The sequence below is a fragment of the Micromys minutus genome (genome assembly GCF_963924665.1).
Source record: "Micromys minutus genome assembly, chromosome: 1".
Lineage (NCBI taxonomy): Eukaryota > Metazoa > Chordata > Mammalia > Rodentia > Muridae > Micromys > Micromys minutus.
The window spans coordinates 112,011,816-112,033,057 of NC_137969.1; the positions used below are offsets into that span (position 1 = coordinate 112,011,816).

Below are 21,242 nucleotides of genomic sequence, written 5' to 3' on the forward strand. Positions count from 1 at the left end.
CTCCTGATAATTCTGATATGCCAGGGAAATTGGCATATTATGTTACAAAAAAAGAAATAAGAGTTTCTTATGTGAAATGCTGACGTTTGTGCTCACCAACAACTAAGGATGGAACAACCAGGGATGTGTAAAAGTACAAGCTCTGCCAACCACAAAAATGCTTGATGGCTCCCTTTGAAATCAATTTTAATTCTATATTTATTCTTATGAGGAACAGTGAAGGGACAAGGTTCGTCTGTGAAGCTCAGTGGAAAGTTGCAGTAATCAAAACCCATGAATGGCTCAGACTGGAGCGCTGTCTCCTCCCCTTCTGGAAGGGTGCTGAGCCTTTCAATGGTGTGGCACGTCCTGCATACCTGTGCTCCTCTCTTTTCCCCAGACAGAAGTTCTGGTGGCTCCTGTATTTTCACAGTAAGCTTGTTGGCAGTAGCTGTTGGTCTGTTGTGCACAGTTTAACTTGGTATTTCATAGGCCCTTTGGCTGAAACTGGTTTGTGCTTTCTCAGCCCTCATGGCTCTGCTCCTCACCAATAAAGATGGATCTGGGCTTCTCTGCCTGCCAAGGACCCTGCCTCCTAGAATTAGCAGTAACATGCAAAGCCACCCCACTGGAATGGGAAGATATAGCAATGTGTGCACACTTGGCCTCTTGAAGATCATTGTCTTTAGTGTTGGTCATCTGCTGATCAATACTGCTGTTGCTGTTCCTAGTCACTTTAACACTGCTTAGAACCGGAAAGGAAAGTGCCCCAGGGACTAACACAAGCAGCATAGTCCAGAGGCCCCAGCTCCTGGGGCTAGAATTTCAGTTTTGGGATATGATTCTCTGGCTTACTCCGCATATAGCTCAACATGATCTGTGAATGGGACACAGGGAAGACCAAGAAGAACTTCTTCCTCCTGATCCCATTCACTATGAGGTAGATTTCCAGACAATATCCCAGAGGTTCAGAGGCCCCATAAACATATCCTATTCTCTTATTAAAGGTCATATTGACATTTGTTTGCCTAATCACAGACTCTTGCCACCACCCATTATTCTCTTGCATCCTTAGTTTAACCAAGATAGAGATCCTTTAGCAAAAAATATATTTTCAAGGCTATCCTTTGTTTTGTATATATGTGTGTGTATGTATATATGTATGTATGTATGTATGTATGTATGTATGTATGTATGTATGTATGTATGTATGTTAAGGATGTATCCACATTTCAAAAACCAAAGAATGGGACATATGGTCTGACAATAGGAAAGATATTTGAAACTGAGGGCTGTCATGGGAAGTTCAGAAACACATGGCCACTCTACTGATGGTCAATATGAGCTGTCCCAGAAATCAATTAACTGATCAAGGCCCTATTCCATCTCCCTTATGGCAGCATTCTGCAGGAACATATATATATATATATGGGCATTTTAAAAAGGGGGGTTTGGCTGGGTTCTTCATAGAGAGTCATAAGTAACATCTAGTCATAAATAATAAGGTCTTTATATCTTCGTGCAGGCATAGGCATCTTTGGAAATGAAAGCAAGCTCACTTTGAAATGTGGGCTTGTTCAGCACCTGAGTGGAGAATTGAGTTTCAATTGTTCTTGCTTTAAACCTGGTCAGGTAGCTCTTTGCCTCATAGCCTGCAGCATCTCTAGCCTTCTCCCACCCTTCTTATTAAGATCTTAATTACAGATGCAACTTAGTTCATGGCTGAAGGGGAAGAATTTCCTTCTCTGAACTGTGCCTGCTTTTGGTGTGGCGGGTGTAATCAGGATGAGATCATTTCTGGTTTGTAGTCTCTAAGTGGAGGCGGTTTGCTTTTGCAGGGAGGAGGAATGTGGTTAGGACACGATTCTCTGAGCTCAGCCCAGGGCACAGGTAGCTGCTCGCACCTCATAGAGCTTCTTTCTCCTGGAGGCATCAGAGCTTTCTACATATGTAATTTCATGAGCTCTCATAATTCTTCCAAGAAGAACATGTGTATTATTTTGACTTTGCAGATGGGGAAACAGAGGCAGTTGTCATTAGTCCTGAGTATAAGCATAGAGCCTAGACTTTCCTAATGCAGTTAATGGCCATTTACCTAGCCAGTAGAGTATGGTCTGTGCTCGCAGCCATATCCCAGGTCTAGATTCCAGTAACAGACATGTTTACACACACTGTTACAACCAAACTATATCTTTTAACATTAAAAATCCACTGGCTTGGCAAGATATCTTCTACTCTTAAGCTACCCTTCTATCTCTCCTGCCTAAAGTACATAATTCCCCTCCCGGAAGTGTTTGCCATAATTTAATCATGACTGGGGTTGAGCTTAGCGTAACAGATCTCAACCCCAAACTAACTTCCTCCTATAGGATTAGCCCTTATTTGTTCATGCGAATACCACAAAAACATAGACCCGTAAGATCTCCCTCAGGTCAAGTGTGAAACCTCCAAACCATCTCCATGGCAACCACTTCTCCCAAGTCTGGATCCACCCCTGAGTATCTCTGCAGTGTTGGAGTATGCATCCAGACTTCAGCATTAAATCAAGCTGTTTGTTGTCAGAAACGAGCTAAGGTGCTATCGTTTTTTGAAAAATCTTTCTGACCACTGCCCAGTAGCAATGCTGACAGTGCACAAGTGTATGCGCCTCTTAGCCAAGGGTGTGGATCAAAGTTTTAAAACTCTTTAAAGAGCTCACAGGATAAGTAGATAATAATAGCAAAGCAATAATCCCAGATCAAGTGACTTTAGGGGAGGGTGTCATGCTCACAGGGTGTGGATATGTGTGCAGGTGAGAGTCCACTGGGGTCCTGTTCCTGTTGACACCATCAACCTTGCTTTCTTAAGTCAGAGTCTCCCATAGACTAGAGCGCTCACTCACTGGTCAGGCTAGAATGATTGGTCAGCAAGCCAAGGGTCTACCTGTCTTTAGTTCGTCAGTATCAGAATTACAACTAAGCCCAGCATTTCTTCACATGCATTCTGGGGTTTGAACTCATGCTTCCAAGATGAACAATGTACCTAGATGAGCTATCTTCCTACCCCCCTTTCAAGTAACTTCTAAAAGAGAACCTCAAAGGGCAAAATCCCAGTTTCACCAAATGGCCTCAGACAAGGATGGTGGTGTATTTGAATTAATGTTTGTAAATGTAACCTTAGGTTCACACTGTGGTATAAGAAGGTAAAAACACAGGGATGTAAAAATGAGAGGATCTTTTCATGCTTTCAAACACTTTATAGATGTAACAGCTCGTGCAGTTTGAGTTTTAAGATGTGATGCCATTTTTGGAAACACTATAATCGAGTAGATTGGAATCTCCTGCTTCTCTTTAACTAAATTCTTATTTCTCTTCTCTTAGTACCTGAATGTTAGCGGATTTGTCTAGACAGGCCGTCACATGTGATCTGGTGCCAGCATTGTAATGATGGCTGAAATCCAAAAGGTTGTTTTATTGTTAATAAAACATATCTTTTGGGTGAGTGGGTGTCAAGACTTCATCATTATATGGCGCCTGTCAGATTTATCTAGGGACAGAACCCTGAAAAGAGTTCATGTCTACCCCCAGGTTTTTAATTCTTTGCCAATACATCGAAAATCATCAAAACCAGGAAACTTGGGACAAATGCTTATAAAACCCAAGGCCTTTCTAAGTTCTTAAATGGAGCAATCTCGGGAGAGGCATCCTGCTGTATGGGGGGGGACTCTAGAGAGGGGTGATAGCCTGTGGTCTTTGGCTCTGCTGTTAATATAATCTATGACCTTCTGGCTGTAAAACAAAGACATCTACTGTAGTCTTTTCTGGTCAAGCTATGGATGACAAGGTTGAAAATGTGTAGAGGAACTTATGTGTGTTCGTCTTCTGCAAGTCCTTAGTGCCACTTAAGTATAGCTCAATGGCTGCAGGCAAATTGAAAATTAAGCTCTTAAGATTGGCACATAGGCTATAATATGATATGATATGATATGATATGATATGATATGATATGATGTAAGATGATAGACATGGAGGGAACAATGTTATCACCCTTATAAAAGAACTAAGTCCATTTGCTTGAATGTTGTCAGCAATCAAATTTATCGTCCATCTTGAAAAGGGACCTTCTGAAGTCACACATACACTAGCATATCTACCTGTCTTCCCATCCCTGCTGTTTCTTATCCAGAGAAAAGATTTCTGCTCTGCTATAGGTTTGCTTTGGAAACAGATCTCATCATAAGACTTTTCTGTCCTCGATGTCATTTATTAATCTTCCAAATTTTAGTTTTCTTTAGTGTGTGTGCCTGTGTAGAGCATTTTTGTGGAGGTCAGAGGAAAACTTTCTGGAGTTGACTCTCTGCTTCCACTACAACTTCTAAGGATTGGACTCAGGTCGTCGGTCCTATTGGTAAGTGCTTTGGACCCTGAACTTTCAGATCCTGCATCCCATCACTCTCATTTCATAGCCATTGTGAAACAGGGAGGGAGTAGAGCCAACATCATAAGAAACACTGCAGTATCCTAGATACACTGTCTAGATCATGTAGCACAAACCCAACAAGCCTGAAATTTCTTTCTTGTATCCATGTATTGAACACTAAAGTCTTAGATGTACTCACCACCTTCAAGGAGAACTGTCAATATGGCTTATAAATTACCAAAAGAACACTTGGTTACAGATCACTGATCAAAGAATACGCCAGTGTATAGATTTATAGGCCCTGGAGCTTTGTGGGCGCACGCACATACAGACAGTACGGCACACAGACATCTTAATGTTTCCTTTACCTTGTCAAAGAATACCTGTTGGAACCTAGTAATTCATATCATTTGTATTAAAGCATTTCTCAGTAGGAAATGTATAAAAAAGAATCTGATTATCAGTCCAGGTCACAACCCTGATAGCAAAGTGAACGGTGTGAAGATTCATGAAGGGTCTAAGTTATTTGCAGATGCTTTCAACTTTAGTAGAAACATTTTGCAGAGAATAAAAACCATTGGTGGGCAGGAGGTCTACTGGCTAAGAGTAGTCTTCAGAAGGGAATGTTGGACAAGCCTCCCCGGTGCTCAGAAGCTTGGTGAGCTGTCCAAAGAATAGGGGCTTGATACTGCCTGTTGGTGTGCTGTTTCCAGTCATCCAGAGAAGGTGAACAGAAAGAAGTGAACAGCAATTACTTGGAAAACATCCATATCACACGATACTGTGTCTTCTAACTCCTGCACCCAATGATGTCATGTCTGCTACTTAATAATATCTAGAGGCCTCAAATTAAAAAAAAAATTAGTATTGCATATCTTCACATGGAAGAACAGAAGTGTGAGCCATGCTTTCTTTTTTTAAAATAATTGGAATTGTACACACACACATATGTAAATTTTAGCTGTCTTCAGACACACCAGAAGAAGGCATCAGATCACTTTACAGATGGTTGTGAGCCACCATGTGATTGCTGGGAATTGAACTCAGGACCTCTGGAAGAACAGTGTTTCTAACCACTGAGCCATCTCTCCAGCCCCAGAGCCATGCTTTCAAGAATCAAACTCTTGAAACTTATAAGTAGCTGTGCTTTCGGACCATGGCTGCTTTCCTTAGGGAAGACTGAGTATCCTTCCAACACACACACACACACACACACACACACACACACACACACACACATACCACATCAAAGGGGCTATGAAGGGCAGGAGGGGAAATGTGACCAAAATGGTAGGACTATTCTCTGACCAGAGCTGATTTTTGTCAGCGGAAACAAAGGCACAAGAGCCTTTCTTTCTCTTCGCCAAGTGTGCCCCAAGTCTGACCTTGACCACGTTCATCTCTCAGCAGCTTCCTTTAAGCACCGGTTTTCTTGATGATGGTCATTTCCTCTAGTGGGTCTGTTTCTCAGTATCTGGTCTCTGAGTGCCTGTTTATGCATGCATGCGTGTGAGTGTGCGTGCGTGCGCTGGAGTTCACCAGAGACCTGGGCTAACACGTGGGGGGTTGGGCACAGGAAAGTCTTGTCATCAAGAATGATGCAGCCCTGGGGCTTTGGCAGGTTCTCCTGCATAAATATAGAATGAAGTAAAAAATAATAAGAGGAAGCCAAACCATTGATGATTGCTATCAGCCCCAGTGAGTGACACAGCAGCCATTGTGTCTCATTTCAAAGACCAGCATGAATAGTCATGGAAATTCCACGTCACACCTCTCTATGTTGGGAGAAGCAGATAATTTCCCTGGCAGTAGAAGTAATAAGCTTTCTTGACATTTTGATAGCAATGGGGGAAATAGGGTGGGGGAGGGAAGCGGGTAAAAGGTGTCACATGACTATGGTTCTCCTGTACAGCTAGGTTTGTTTTGCTCTCTTAATTCTCTGCTCCTGGGCCATAACTTGAGAACCCAAAACAGCAGAAGCCACCTTTCTGGTGAAGTCTGTGAATGGCACTCCCGTCACCTAGCAGACTCAGAAGGGAGGGAGGCTTTTTAAAGAGACCATTGTATTCCATGTTGCTGGGATGGTCAGTTCCTCTTTGCCTTCCTGTTTGCTCCATTGTTGAGATCACACTAGTCTGGGGGTGGGGGTGTCTCTGCCATTTGCGTCATTGTCCTGTTTAAATAGGGAGGGGCTGGCACTTTCCTGATGGCTGTCTCCATTATCCTCAGGCTATCAGGACTAAGTGACAGGACACACGGTTAGCCTTCTTTTTGGATGCTTTTCCTGCACCTCCATCTGAATTGTGTTTTAACTAAATGTCTTGCTAAATTCTCAAGAATAATTCCACTCTCCGTGCTGAGAACTAGGGATGCAAAAACCAGAACCCACCTCAATTTACCAGACTTTGAGTATGCTTTTTGTTTCTAACACTGGGCTCACAGTATGGAAGTGGGAAAGGAGTCAGAGGAAGCATCTCTGAACTTGAGTTCACGGCCTGGGATGAGGTGATGCAAACCCTCCTATAAAGAAACAGCAAACTGTGGCGACAGCTCATCCGGTGAAGGTGTTTGTCCCCAAGCCTACCAACCCAGGTTTGATCCCTGAGACCCACGTGGTGGAAGGGGAGAACCAATTCCTGAAAATTATCCTCTGAACTCTACATACATGCTCGCACATGTACTGCACACTGCAGTCACAAAGACACCGCATGATGGACAACTAGGAAGCAATCAAATGGATTTTGTAAAGACAGTTACTCGGTTTATATGGAAAGTGGCTTCTATGCAGGGAAGTGCCATTCCAGGAATACAAAATAATCAAAGAACCAGTTATTGCTAAGCTCCACACCTGGGGAGGCAAGGAAACAGCATATGGAGTCTTGACAATTCCGGCCAGGTAGTGAAGAGTACTGCTTGGGCAGCTAACTGCATACTGTGCTGACCAAGAGAGCTAAAAGAACGGGAAAGGTTCTTTTGTTTGGTGGGCTTGCGATCAAGATGCCCCATTAGTCAGAGGCGTGGCTAAGAATTAGACTTCGGAAGCATCTATTTTACACTGTAGATCTGGGTTGTGCCTGCATTTTTAAGTCCTCAGCTGGTTGGCATTTCACGTAGAGAGCAATGGGATAGTTGCAGAAGAGAGGTCCTCTATGACAATGCCTACTGGAGAGGTGAGGGGAAATGGTCTGTTGATGGAGAAAGAGATTGCGTGTTCTAGAGACAAGGAAGCAGCATCTTGGAGCATGGAAGCCAAGTGAAGTAGATATCTGGAAAACTTGAAGTGGGAGTGACAAACAGGGTCCCTTTGAATGATATTTGTAAACAGTGATATACAATCTCCATTAGGTCCCTATTCCTGGAGTTTTTAGCTCATAAGTCTAAGCCATGGCAGCCTGAACATGCTAGGGTTAGCCACCCTCACCAATTTAAGAGCTAAGTAATTGCTCAATTCTTAAGAAAAAACAACTCCATTCTTCCTGCAGAGAACTAGAGATACATAGGTCAAAAGTCCCTTCAACTTAATAGAGAATGGGTGTGAGTTTTATTTCAGACACTGGGCTCACAGTTTGGAAATAGAAAAGAAGTCAGGCAGAGTAGGGAAACAGAGAGAGAGAGAGAGAGGAGATTGATTCAACATGGCCACATTAGAGAAAAGAATAGAAAAGGGTCCAGTGAGCCCCCAGCCCCTCTTCTATGGCCCTGGCATGGGACTGAAATTCCAACAGAGCCTGCCCTATTGGAGTCCTGTCTATCAACTGCTCCATCCTGGTCTGTCCCCAGTCTCACCTGCAAGACTGTCTGACAACTTGGTAACTGTGAGGAATCTCTATCCAGGAGACAAGTTCCTCCTCTGACTGGGACCAGTGATTCCTGGGGGAATTCCAATGTCTTAAGGTCCACTATTTCAATAGTCTGTTAGCCAAAAAGAGAGGCACAAGTGTGCCTATTAAATATCTTTCCTTCTCCCTGGAGCCTGAAAACAGGAGGCCTAGTTTCCCCCACCTCCACTCCCAGTCCTAAGGTCTTCTTGCCAGGTGACTTTGCAAATCATTAACTTTTTGAACCTCCCTTTTCTTAATTGTTGAGTTGCAGAGTTGGACTCTTAACTTCTTGAAGAGCCTCTGGCTCTCAAGTTCTGCGCAACCCCAACCATACTCTCTGCTTTTGTAACTGCCAAGCTGTGGCACCTTGGCATCTAGCTGGGTGTAGAATTACCCAGCTCCCTTATCTCTCCTTGATTTGTTTCTGTGTTGGCTTTCCCTCCTCTGGAGATAAATATCCAAGGGGCTGGGAGTTGAGAAAGAGTGGATCTTGAATAGACAACTTCTAGTCTCTCTGGTGTTTTCTTAGATGTTCAGATAAGAGCTTCTAACTTTGGGGCCTCAGGGAATCACAGTTTTGCTATAAAGGAGAGACCACCTCCCAGCTCCCCTCTCTAACCCTCCTCCCCAGCACACACACACACTTCTGCAGCAGGAATTAACTCTTGATTGGCCTTCTCATGAGTTAGAATTCTTTGGAGATAGGACTGTATGTTCTGGCTTTTATCTTTTCTAGTGGACCATTGACCTCTTGCCAAGTAAACACACAGAAGCCACGCCTCTTATCCAAGACTTTCTAAATTTACTTTTAGTTTCCATTGGTAATGGAAGTTTTGTCTGCATGTATATCTGTGCACAGATTTCAGGCCTAGTGTCATCAGAAGCCAAGAGGGGGCATTGGGTCCCCTTAAACTAGGGTTACAGATGGTTGTAAGGTGCTGTGTGGGAGCCAGGAATCGAACCTAGGTCTTCTGGAAGAGAAGTAAGGGCTCTTAACCATGAGCCATTTCTCCAGGACCATTTTTTGATTGAAAATTAAGAAAAGGGAGGTGAGTAGGAAGCCTGAAGTCAAGGGCTACTTGCTAAGTGTCCAGCGGTGCATACATATTTACTTGAATTCACTTATTTTTTTTTTTTTGGGACAAGCTGACAGTTGTACCAAGCCTCAACCTTGTTCTTACTCTAGGGATGAGGAGGGTGGGATGTCCAAGGGGAGAGCCTTAGGAACACATTTGGGACTGCAAACCCCAAAGAGTGCATTTATTCCATTTGGGTGAAGATAAGGTTACCCTCAGAGCCTTCTGGTGTGCTGGAATGGAGCCCAGATAGGGCACTGATGGGAAAGCTAAGCTAGCATCCCAGAGAGAGGAGACAATCCAGTAAACCCAAGTTCTTCATCCAGCTCTGATACCCAGATGTGGCCATTGGGGAAACAATGACTTAACTTCACCAGATCTGTGTCCTCATCTTCAAAACAGGTTCACAAGCTCACAGGCTCTCTATTGGGGTGTGTGACTACAGTGGCACTTTAGGAAAGTGACTGTATATATCACCTGTCTTTAGATCACATAGAGGTTAAAGAACTCAACCTTATTTAGTCAAGATGATATCTACCAGGGTATATGAATGGATGTCAGTCTGGCCCGGAAGTGTGAGTGGGGCAATGAGGGGGTCTTTTCCCACCAACAAGTTGGTCAACTTCTTTCTAAAGCCCATTCTCTGTCTACTGTGAGAAGACTGGAGAGATGTTGTAGGCAAGGGGCAGGAGAATTCACCATACATGCTCACTTTTGCATGGTTGAGGAGACTCTGGGGTTATTATAGGAACTTCCCTTAGGCTTATGTGCAGGCATGAGCCTGCTGTTTACCAGGCAGTGGGAAGGTCACTAGGACAGAAGACAAAGCATATCTAGCAGACTCACTTGGGGATTTGTATCTGCGTCTAATCAAGCATGGCGCAATGCTCCACTCAGTACCCTATGGCGTTCCAGGACTTGGAAGAGGCCCAAGAGCAAATGCCTCCAGCTGATTGCGGTTGATTGAGCTGCAGCCCTGTGCCTGTCTGCTGTCTTCTCTTGCTCCTCTTTCTTTTCTTTGAAGCCAACTTGATTGCACACCCATCAGTCTTCTGCTCCCACAGGGCTACCCCAACTCAATCACTTCTGATTCCAACTAGGAGCTTCCTTTGCAACCGTTCCCACTTCTTGAAAGGGTGCAGACAAGAGCATCTCCCTCTAAGCTCTAAAGTCGGAATCCTGTGGAGTCCCTTCCCTGAGATCACTTGGTACAAAGGACCCCTTTTTACAATGATAGCACCCCCAGAGGATGGGGGAGAAACAAAGATCTTAGCATCCTGACACATTCTTCAACGGTTCTAAAAACTAAGCAAGCACGTGGCCTGACTTTATCATTGTGTGTGAGTTTTCCATCATTAGAAGAAACCCAGTGCTTCCGAGGATACAGCTGCTGAGTAAAACTTTCACCAGAAACAAAGGCTCCGATTTCCCTTCTATCTGATCTCAGACAGATCTTATCTCCCAGTGAGTTCAGCTCTATCCTAACTTCCCTGGGGGACAGATATCTGTGGCTATCTCTCTTCCTTAAATTATGTATTCACGATAAAAAAAAAAAAAAAAAAAAAAAAAAAAAAAAGATTGGCTATCCGCAGAGGTTTGTACCAGTAATCACAAATCACAGCACTTAGGAAGCTGAGGCAGGAGGATTTCTTATGCCCTGCCTGCTTGGGCAATATACAAATACAAATGTGTGTGTGTGTGTGTGTGTGTGTGTGTGTGTGTGTACATACATACATATATATATATACATACATACATATATATATATATATATATATATATATATATATATATATGAATAAAGAAAAAGGAAATAAGGAGTAACTGGTGAAGACAAAATAGAAATACACTCCATGGTTAATTGTTGTTGTCCCTGTTATGATTTAGTGGCCTTCACTCTTTTGGTTTTTGTTTTGCTTGTTTTTTTAAGAGTTAATTGAGTAGTGATATAGGAAGAATCTAAGAAAACCTGGGTAGGGAAGAGGGCAAAAAAAGACCAAAATATATTGTATGAGAAAATTGAGAAGAATTTAAAATGTAATTAAAATTTAAAAATTGTTAATCACTTCAAAAACGAAAAAATCAGTGGTACTGGACTTCCTCCAGCCTCCTGACCAAAGGCAGATCCCTCCCAAACACAGCCGCTCCACAGAAGAGCTCAGTGCACAGTTTGAGTCCTGTGGTTTCAGGCAGGGTCCAGGGGGGGAAGATCATTAATACATGTCCGTCTTAAAGAAATGAAAAGCATGAGACTGGGAGATGAAGTCCACATTTCTAGAGAGGAAAACAGGGGCAAGAGTCCAAGGAAAAGCAGCCCCAAAGTCCACAAGTATGTGATGGTGTGAAATAAAGTCACAAGCATGCTCCGACCAAGCGGCAGGCCTTTTGCTCCATAAATGATTCCTCACCACAATGACACTAAGTGCATCCAGACGCTTAAGTGACACATGAGAGGGGTCACATTTAGTTTTTCCAATGCTTGGGATGGGTTCCCTATGTTCCCCCACTTGTCTGCACTTTGGGAAGGGGCCGGCGTGTGAGACTGGCTGCCAGTGTGCTGGGAATCTTCAGAGCCTTTGAAAGCCTTCCAGGAATGTCAGCACAGACTGCCTGCCCACTCTCTGTTCAATGCCTACTTTAGCTGTCTGCTGAGGACTGAATGTGCCAGACAGGCCTTCATACAAAGACAGAGAGTGTTCTGAGCCCATGAAAGGAAGGCACAGCCTTTCAGATGTGAATGGCATTTAAGAAGTAGGTGACTACATGGTTGGGAAAGGAAGGGCCCTTAGAGAGGCGTGAGGGAGACCCAGCCTATGGGCAAATGCATCCCTGGTACCTGTCCACTGTCAGATCTGATGAGACAGAGTCCCATCACACTGTATCCCCGCTTGATTGCCATAGTATATCCCTATGCTTTTGTGTGTAGATTCTTCCTGCATCCAAGGCCTCCTTAATCATAAAAGATATGGTAAGCTCTGCCAAGGCACAATTATGTGTACTTCTATTTACATCGCAGTGCTGAATAAAATTTCTGTTTGTAGTGTGTGTCATTTAGAATTTTCCTTGACTCATTTTTTTCCCATAGAATATATAAAAGCATTGTAGTACATGTACAGTTTTTTTTTTTTCTTTTCTTTTTTAGCATTGAGAGCAGTTCTGTGGTGCATGAACAGCTTGGAACATTCTTCCCATCCAGCTGACTCTGAACAGTTAGAAAAAGGCTTTTCCTGGTGACCCCTTCCCAACTTGTTAGTAATGCTAGCCCAGCTCCTTGGCAGAGCATCCACCACTGGAGGGAAATCTCTGCTGGGGTTCTGAGCTTTTCTGAGGAGTCCATCTGATGTCACTGGTGCAAGACACAGTGTAGCTGTGGCTGTCTTTTGTCTGAACCATCCGTGTTCCTTCTTATGGGCTATTGTTCATATTTCTTCTCTTTTTCCAGGAACTGTGCCTGTCCCTAAAAGTGGAGGCTGTTTAAGTGCCAAAGAGACAGATGTAACATTCTAACGCTTTTCCCTTTCTTCTTCTTTTCTTAGAATCTAATGGCGAGGGCCTTATATGATAATGTCCCCGAGTGTGCTGAGGAGCTGGCCTTCCGCAAGGGAGACATCTTGACAGTCATAGAGCAGAACACAGGAGGACTAGAGGGATGGTGGCTGTGTTCCCTACATGGACGCCAAGGCATCGTCCCAGGTAACCGGGTGAAACTTCTGATTGGGCCAGTGCAAGAGACGTCTGCTCATGAGCAGCCTACTCCTGGACCTATGCATCAGAACTTTGGCCAACAGAAACTCTATCAAGTGCCAAATTCCCAGGCAGCATCTCGTGATACCATCTACCAAGTGCCACCCTCCTACCAGAATCAGGGAATTTACCAAGTACCCACTGGCCATGGTAGTCCAGAACAAGATGTATATCAAGTTCCGCCATCGGTTCAGAGGAACATTGGCGCCACTAATGGACCCCATCTAGGCAAAAAGGTAAGTGATTAACTAGAATCTTGATCCTTTTATGCAACTCATTGTATTTGGGATAATAAAGACAGTCAATCCCTCCAAAATAATTAAAACTTGCCCCAAAGCAAATATACTAAATAGCTTACCCCAGACATTATTATTGCATCAAAGGTTAATTAATTATTCAACAACAATCTTTATTTTGAGATAAGAGTCTCGCTGTGTACATCCCAAGCTGTTTTTGAACTTGAGATCCTCTTGCCTCAGATTTCTGAGCGCTGGGATTACAGGCATGTGTTCTCATACCAGTAACAAAACTTTCTTGATTATCATGTGCCAACAGACTATTGACTGACAGCCAGTATAAACGGTATTCTGGACCATACTCAAGCATACAGTCATATCTCTTCAGTCTGGTGATGAGTCTGCTAGACCTGGATCCTTGTATGATGGTCTGCAGTCCTATCTATCTCTTTCTTGAGTAGTGTAGCCCCAGTTGCTACTCAAGCATGGATCCTTCTCTCCGAGCCAAGAGCTAAGTTGTCTGGCTGGACAAAGAATCAAAGGAAAGAAGAGGAAGTCAGAAGGGTGAAAATCCATCCTAACTACTAACTTGTTCTTTAGAGTTTGGGGGCTTAAAGATTGGTTTATTCAGAATACACAGATAGTGGTGGTATTAGAATGGATCCATGTCTTTTAATTAGGTCTAAGTTGAAGGCCAACACAGCAGAGCTTGGATATTTAGGAAAATGTCAAGTTTAAAAAAAAATACAAGAAACATTTGAGATATTCATCAGATTTTTCACCACTAGTACTGAATCCTTGAGACAGCTACCTTCATAAAAAGAGAACATTTATTGGTTAATCTCTCAGTCTTGGTAGTTCCAAAGCCTGTCTCTGGCATTAGCTCAGCTGTGGCAAAGGCCAACTGTCATCACATCTCTTCTGGGAGTACTCTCCAGATCACGTCAGACCGGCCATCAGCACCCGTCTCTCAGAGGTGCTGTTGTCTCCCACCCTGGAGACCAAGTCTTTAATAACAACAGATCCTTGGGGGCAATACTCAGACCATCCCCAAACCACATGGCTGGGGCACAGGGCCAGGGGGCACCACATAGCTAAGGAGTACCAAATAACTAGGGAGTACCACATGTTAGAGTCTCAACCCAGGACAGTTCGGGATGAGTAGAAACGCTTTCATTAGACGGCGAATATTGAGCATCTTTTGTAGTTTTGATACTTGTGATACAGTGGTGAAAGAAAGACTGAACAGCTCTCAGAGCGGTTACAGTGCAGTGAGGGAAACAGTACAATACCCGGTCAGGTGGGTGACACTGACGAATGGCAGTGACCAAGCCTGCAATGACGGCCTTTGTGCCCATTAAAAGGGAGTGATTTCCTCTTTCCTCTGTCAGAAAATCCCATTGGCTTCTTCAAGGTTTGCTAGTAAGAACAGACTAATTTCATACAATAAGAAAATATCTCCATATTACAAGAATAAGAAAAAAATAGGTACCAGAAAGAGCTTGAAACTCTATAGACACAAAATGCAGATAGATTTACAGATCTATGTTAAGTTAAATAATATTTGCTTACAGGATACTTTTTTTTCTAAGTAAGTCTTTTTAAAAAGATTTATTATTTTTATTTTATGTTTATGAGTGTTTTGTATATATGTATACACACACACACACACACACACACACACCACATGCATGCCTGGTACCCAAGGAAGCCAGAAGAGGGAGTTGAGTCCCCTGGAACTACAGATAAGGACAGTTGGAAGCCATGTGGGTGCCAAACACTAAACCTCCAGTCTTCTGTAAGGAAAAAAAGGGTTCTTAATCAATGAGCCATCTCTCCAGCCCCTGGGACCTCTTCTTATTTTTTAAGGGACCAGAGGAAGATTGAATTTTGGGTTCCTCAAGAATGGATTCATTTTCTAATCATCTATTATTCATATGCATGTGTTTAAACAAAACACATCTCAAGGGCATATAATCCAAGTTGTCTGGTAGGAGAAATCCTATAAGAAGCAGCGAAGGGTTTTCCTACTAAATTCATTTCCCGGGACAGGGATCCTGGCTACAGGCCACCGACCAAGCATGTGACCTTTCGAAGCCCTCCTCGCCCCAGTGATTTCAGCTCCATAGGGAGTGCCAAGCCTGGCCTCAGTCCCCAGAGAGGAAAAGAACAGTTGAAAGGTGTAACTATAAATAAGTAACTCTCATTCTTAGTCTCGGTTGCTTGAGCAACTTAAAAATAGCGTTCCCTAGTCTGAGCTGGTTCGAGGCAGACAGAGGAGGCCAGTACAGGAAATGCTTGGCTGAAAGGTAGAGGAACCTAACTCTCATCATAGTTTATTTTGGCAGGAAGGTGACATGTTTTCCTTTCCAGACTCAACCTTTTCAGTTCCATGTCTGGGAAGCCTGATGCTTCAGACCTTCCCCCTCCCACTTGCTTGTGTTATAGCTGATGGTGGCTGTCCCCTTGGCTCTCTCCTAGTCTCTCCATTGATGTCAAGGACTGAGGCCCTCAGGTGGCTCAGGTCCATCCACATACTGTTTCATTCTGTGACCTCCACACCTTAGAGCAAGCCCTGCAGTCCTGAGCTTTACTTTACCTCTTACTTCCCCACACCCTCCTCTTCCTCTTGCTCACTCACCTTTCTCCTGTCCTTTCCTACTTCCCTTCCTGATTCCCTCCTTTTCCTTCTGTCTCTCTTTCCCTCTTCACTCACTCTCTCCCCTTCCCTCCCTCTCCCTCCCTCCCCCCTCCCCCCATCCTTCCCTCCATGTCTCTCTCTCTCTCCCCCTCCCCCTCTCCCTCTCCTCTCTCTCCCTCCCATTTTTATCCCTCCTTTCTTCCTTGTTCAATTGTTTTTCCTGATGGAGGTGGCAGCAATGTTCCCCTCTTACATGATAACAACCTCCCAGGCCCATAGTAACTGCATTAAGAATTTGGCCACTATCTCCCTTGCTGTAGTAACTCCCAGTGGACAGGAATTTTAATGAATTAAATCAGACCCCGATCTCAGAGAGAGAGCAGATGTGGGATTTGTCGGTAGTTATTGTTTCTCGTCTTAGAAGTTTTACTGACTTGCTAAATAACTCGTTTTCTCGTCTAACTTCCTGTCTTAAAGAGTGACAATCTAAGGCCTGCATGACTGTCCCCAGTAGTTGTAGCTATGGTCTTTAAAAGCTGTCTAAGGAAAATGAGAAGAAAGTGGAAACTTGTTCTGTGCTTGAAGAATTTAATGAGCTAGTCACCCAGAGAGGGAGGAACATTACTCAGCTGTGGATTCCCAGACCCACCTCAAAGCCCTTCCTTAAGCGGGTCTAAGAGAGGAAGCCCAGGAGCCTACATTTTCCCAAATTCTTTAGTAGTCCAGGAGGAGTTGGCCCAGGGCTATACTTAGAGAGACATTAACGAGGGACAATGGCCAGCTTGGATGTGGCCCAGTCTGTCTGTGATGGGGACTTTCCATTGTTTGGAACTCTCCTGTGTTGTTACACATGGACTTCAGACATTTCATCCACCACTGTACCCTAATGAATCACTTTAAAAAAATTACAGCCTGAATTCTACCTTCTGCCTTGTCTTTCTGCTCTTTTGGGAACTCCAGCCTCCACCCACCCTCCCGCACCCCATCCATAGGCACCACCAGTCCGAATTAGCCGCCCACAGAATGCAGATGGGGATCCCACACACAACCCTTGTGAACCAGGGAGGCCAGGAGCCCTGTGAACAGAGCAAGGCTTCAGTTTACCTGGCTCCATCCACAGCTTTGTGGCTTCATGTGCTCAGCAAATTACAGGTGCCCTCTCAGGCCCCGCCCCTTCACTGGTGAAGTGGGAATAAGCCTGTTCAGCACAATGGGCTCTTGGGAAAATGAACTTTAGGCAGAAAGTTCCTGCATCATGCTTACCATCGTGGGATGGTCCTCTCTCTTGCATTTCTTGCCTTTCTTCTTTCTCAGAGTTTTGTTTGGGTTTGGGTTTTGTTTGTTTTAGACAAAGTCTCTGGCCTCAGACTCCCTAAGTAGCTGACAATGACCTTGAGTGTCCGATCCTCCCCCTGGCCCCCACGCTGGGATCACAGACATCTCAGCTCATGCACGGTTTTCAAAGTTCATGTGGACCTTGTTGTTTCTCAGTATATGCTGAATATGTACCTATTTCATTCTCGGCGAGTGTGCTGAGCCGTTTGAGCTTGCAGGTCACACTCCCTGGCTCTTTAAGAATCCTGGAAAGGGTGGTAAAGAATCCAAGCTCTCTGGAAACCTTACACATGAGCACCTTTGCTTAGTTTCATTGGTCTTCCCTCTGGGTTTTATGTGCAGGGTTTTTTCATGTGTCAGATATTATGGGCAGAGTGCCCAGGGCCTGTGCAAAAGTGTGAAAGCTGAATTTAAAAAAAAAAAAAAAAAGAAGAAGAAAGAAAGAAAACTTTGAGTTGCAGAATATGAAGCGTAGTGCAGAATAGAAATTAATTAACACATAGACAAATGCGTAGGAAAGAGTCCCACACAAGGCTCATCAATTATATGTGGGATTCAAGACCATTCCATGACATTTGGAAAACAATTTGTAAGTTAGAGCTTTCTCACTCGGCAAAGACTCGTAAATATGTGTTGGGATTGCCAAGAACTCACAGACAATTCTAAATTAAGTGTGTTACTCATAGTCAAATCATTTGAAAAGCTGAATTTTTTTTTGAAGTTTTCAGTCTTTAAAGAGGGAAAATTCTCCTTAAAATATGAGAGATAGATTTGAGTTGGCCCAGAAGCTCTAAAGTCAAAGGCCTACGAAGGTCTAAAAACAACCTTTTCTCTGCTTCAGCGATCTCAGACTGCCAGGGGACACACCCATTTCACACTCAAGCTGCACAGGGAACAGTTTTGATGATGCTTTTTCTTTCTTAAAAAGGATTTATTTATTCACTTTACAACCCAATATCAACTCTTCCTCTCCTCCCACTTGATTATTCTTTTCTTAAGACAACTATCTGCTTTAATGTGTTTCTTTTAAACGTTTATACATTTATTTTCTGTGAGCGTGTGATGGCAGTGCACGCACGGATGTCGGTGAACAGTTCAAAGGGAGTCAGCTCCATTCAATGCCATTCTGGGATTTAGGCAAGGTCATTAGGCTTGATGGCAGGTACCATTACCCAGAGAACCATCGCGTCAGCCCTTAATGATTGTTCTTTAGCCTTACTGTTCAGACCTTGTGTGCCGTGCCTCCTTCTGAAGATTAATTTGGAGCTACCTTCTGACTGTAGGAAGCCAGGAGACACGGTACCTGCCTTCCACTGTAGGTTAATCATGCAGATAAGTATCCTCAGAGCATGGTGAACGGATGAACAAAGTGGGAACAAGCTAGGAACAGTTAAAATTCAGTTCACCTCAGGGCCAACTACCAAAGCTGATTCTGAGCCTCTCACTCAGCCATTTTCCTACTGCTCACACCTTCCTCAACAGCTCATGGTTGTTTCCTGACACATAGACCCTGCATGGACACCACTTATTAACTATCCTTAAATAACAAATGTGATAAAAATGATTGACAGGAATTTATACTTTCGGCATGGGGATATAGTTCTGTAAAAGAGCACTTGTCTAGCATGCATGAGACCCTAGATTTTATTTAAACCAGGCGTGGTGGCATGCGCTTGTAATCCCAGCACTCAGGAAGCAGAGTTGTGTATCAGGAGTTCAAGGCAGTCTTTGGCCTGAAGTCTATGAGACCCTGTCTCAAAAAAAGTAAATAAAATAAAATAGAAAAATGTTGTGTTGGGCTTGTCTGAGGCCTGACTCTTTTGACTCGTATGGACATCAAAACTGGTAAACTCTTTCAGAGTCTCCTTTCATATACTTAGAATAGGGGTTCTCAGAGCAGCCTCTGTGGGTTCTATGATGCCTACAATGCCTCCCCTTCTATACTGTGTTTCTCTCCCTATTTATTCAATACTTGAAGTCCTAGCTAGAGCAATTGGACAACAAAAGGAGGTCAAAGGGATACAAATTGGAAAGGATGAAGTCAAAAATATCACTATTTACAGATGATACGAACTCGTACAGCTGACAAGCAACTTCAGAAAAGTGACTGGATATAAAATTAACTGAAACAAATCAGTAACCTTCCTCTACTCAAAAGATAAACAGGCTGAGAAAGAAATTATGGAAATGACACCCTTCACAATAGTCACAAAATAATATAAAATACCTTGGTGTGACTCTAACCAAGCAAGTGAAATATCTGTATGACAAGAACTTCAAGTCTCTGAAGAAAGAAGTTGGAGAAGATCTCAGAATGAAAGATCTGGATGGAAAGATCTCCCATGCTCATGTATTGAAAGGATCAACATAGTAAAAACTGGCCATCTTACAGAAAGCAATCTACTGATTCAATGTAATCCCCATCAAAATTCCAACTCAATTCTTCATAGAGTTAGAAAGAACAAACTGCAAATTCATTTGAAATAACAAAAAGCCCAGGATAACGAAAACTATTCACAACAATAAAAGAACTTCTGGGGAAATCACCATCTCTGACCTCAAGCTGTATTACAGATCAATCATGATAAAAAACAAAATAAAACTGCATGGTATTGGTACAGAGACAGGCAGATAGATCAATGGAAGAGAATTGAAGCCCTAGAAATGAACTCACATACCTACGGTCACTTGGTCTTTGAGAAAGGAGCTAAAACCATCCAGTGGGAAAAAAAGACACCATTTTCAACAAATGGTGCTGGTCCAACTGGTGGTCAGCATGCAGAACAATGCAAATTGATCCATTCCTATCTCCTTGTACAAAGCTCAAGTGCAAGTGAATCAAAGACCTCCGTATAAAACCAGGTAGAGTGAATCTAATAAAAGAGAATGTGGGGAAGAGCTTCGAACACATGGGTACAGTGGAAATTTTTCTAAACTGAACAGCAATGGCTTATGCTCTAAGGTCAACAATCAACAAATGGAACCTCATAATTGAAAAGCTTCTACTGTGTTTTCAAAGTGTTCATCTCTTAAAACTCATCTCTAATCTGAAGACTTGGAAACCCAGTATTTCCTTATGTTTTCCCATAATATGTGCATACCTCATGAATTTCACGGAGCTCATGAGTCCATTGGAAATGGGATGAACTGCCGTCGTGGTCTTGCCTGGGACAAGCACTATTTGGTGGTAGCTACTTAGAAAACTCAAGTATTGTTGAGATTTGCCAAGCACTGTGGCATCATCTCTGAGATGGGCAATTCCAAAATAGGGCACAGACAAATGCTGGCAGGAAGTGACTCAAAGGCTTTAGGCAGGTCTTCCAGTCTGGTTCCTGAAAGGTAATATAAGATCCTGAAATGCATTTCTTATGGTGTCTATGCCTTCTTAGACACTGAATCATCGCAGCACACATGTATATGCACATACACACAAACACCCGTGGCTGCTGCCATAGGAACCAGAGACTTCCCTTGTTAGCATGTGAAGCATTTTGAAATTGGTTGACCATAGCAACCTCAGATACCAGCCAACTAACTGCTATATATATTAAGCAATATTTTTTGTCTGCTAACAAGTAAAAAATAGATTTTCAGGAAACTAACATTTCCGGAGATGACAAACTCTGACTTTTCACCTTCCTTTCCTTTTTTCCCTGTTGTCTGTTTGTCTGTCTTTCTCTGCTTCTCTGTTCCCTACACTCTCTCCCCTCTTTCTCTCATACACTCAACTTATAAAGTTAATTCCAGGGTAGAGGCTACCCCCTCAGTTTTTTCTTATGTAAAACTCAGTAAGGTATAATTAATGTCCCAGAACTGTAGATTTCTATATGAAAATAAACCTAATAAATACACCTAATTGTCTAGTTTGTGAACATGCCCCCCCCCTGAAAAAATCAAGGTGCATTTTTCATCTTTCACTGCCTCAGAGGTCTCCAAGCAGGGAAGGGAGGAACTTGTTGAGCTCACTCTGACCTGAAAGGCACTGTCACAGACAGTCAACCACGCCAAGGGA

At 43.3% G+C, this 21,242-nt stretch overlaps 1 protein-coding gene across 1 annotated transcript in view; it reads left to right on the forward strand.

Annotated features, from left to right (window-relative positions):
- The window catches only part of NEDD9 (neural precursor cell expressed, developmentally down-regulated 9), a 47,018-nt gene that overhangs the window by 6,368 nt on the left and 19,408 nt on the right, over nucleotides 1-21,242 (forward strand). Inside the window, exon 2 of the mRNA XM_080928669.1 lies at nucleotides 12,811-13,254. Coding sequence (XP_080784795.1) covers nucleotides 12,811-13,254 — 444 coding nt within the window. The remainder of the gene's footprint in view (nucleotides 1-12,810; nucleotides 13,255-21,242) is intronic.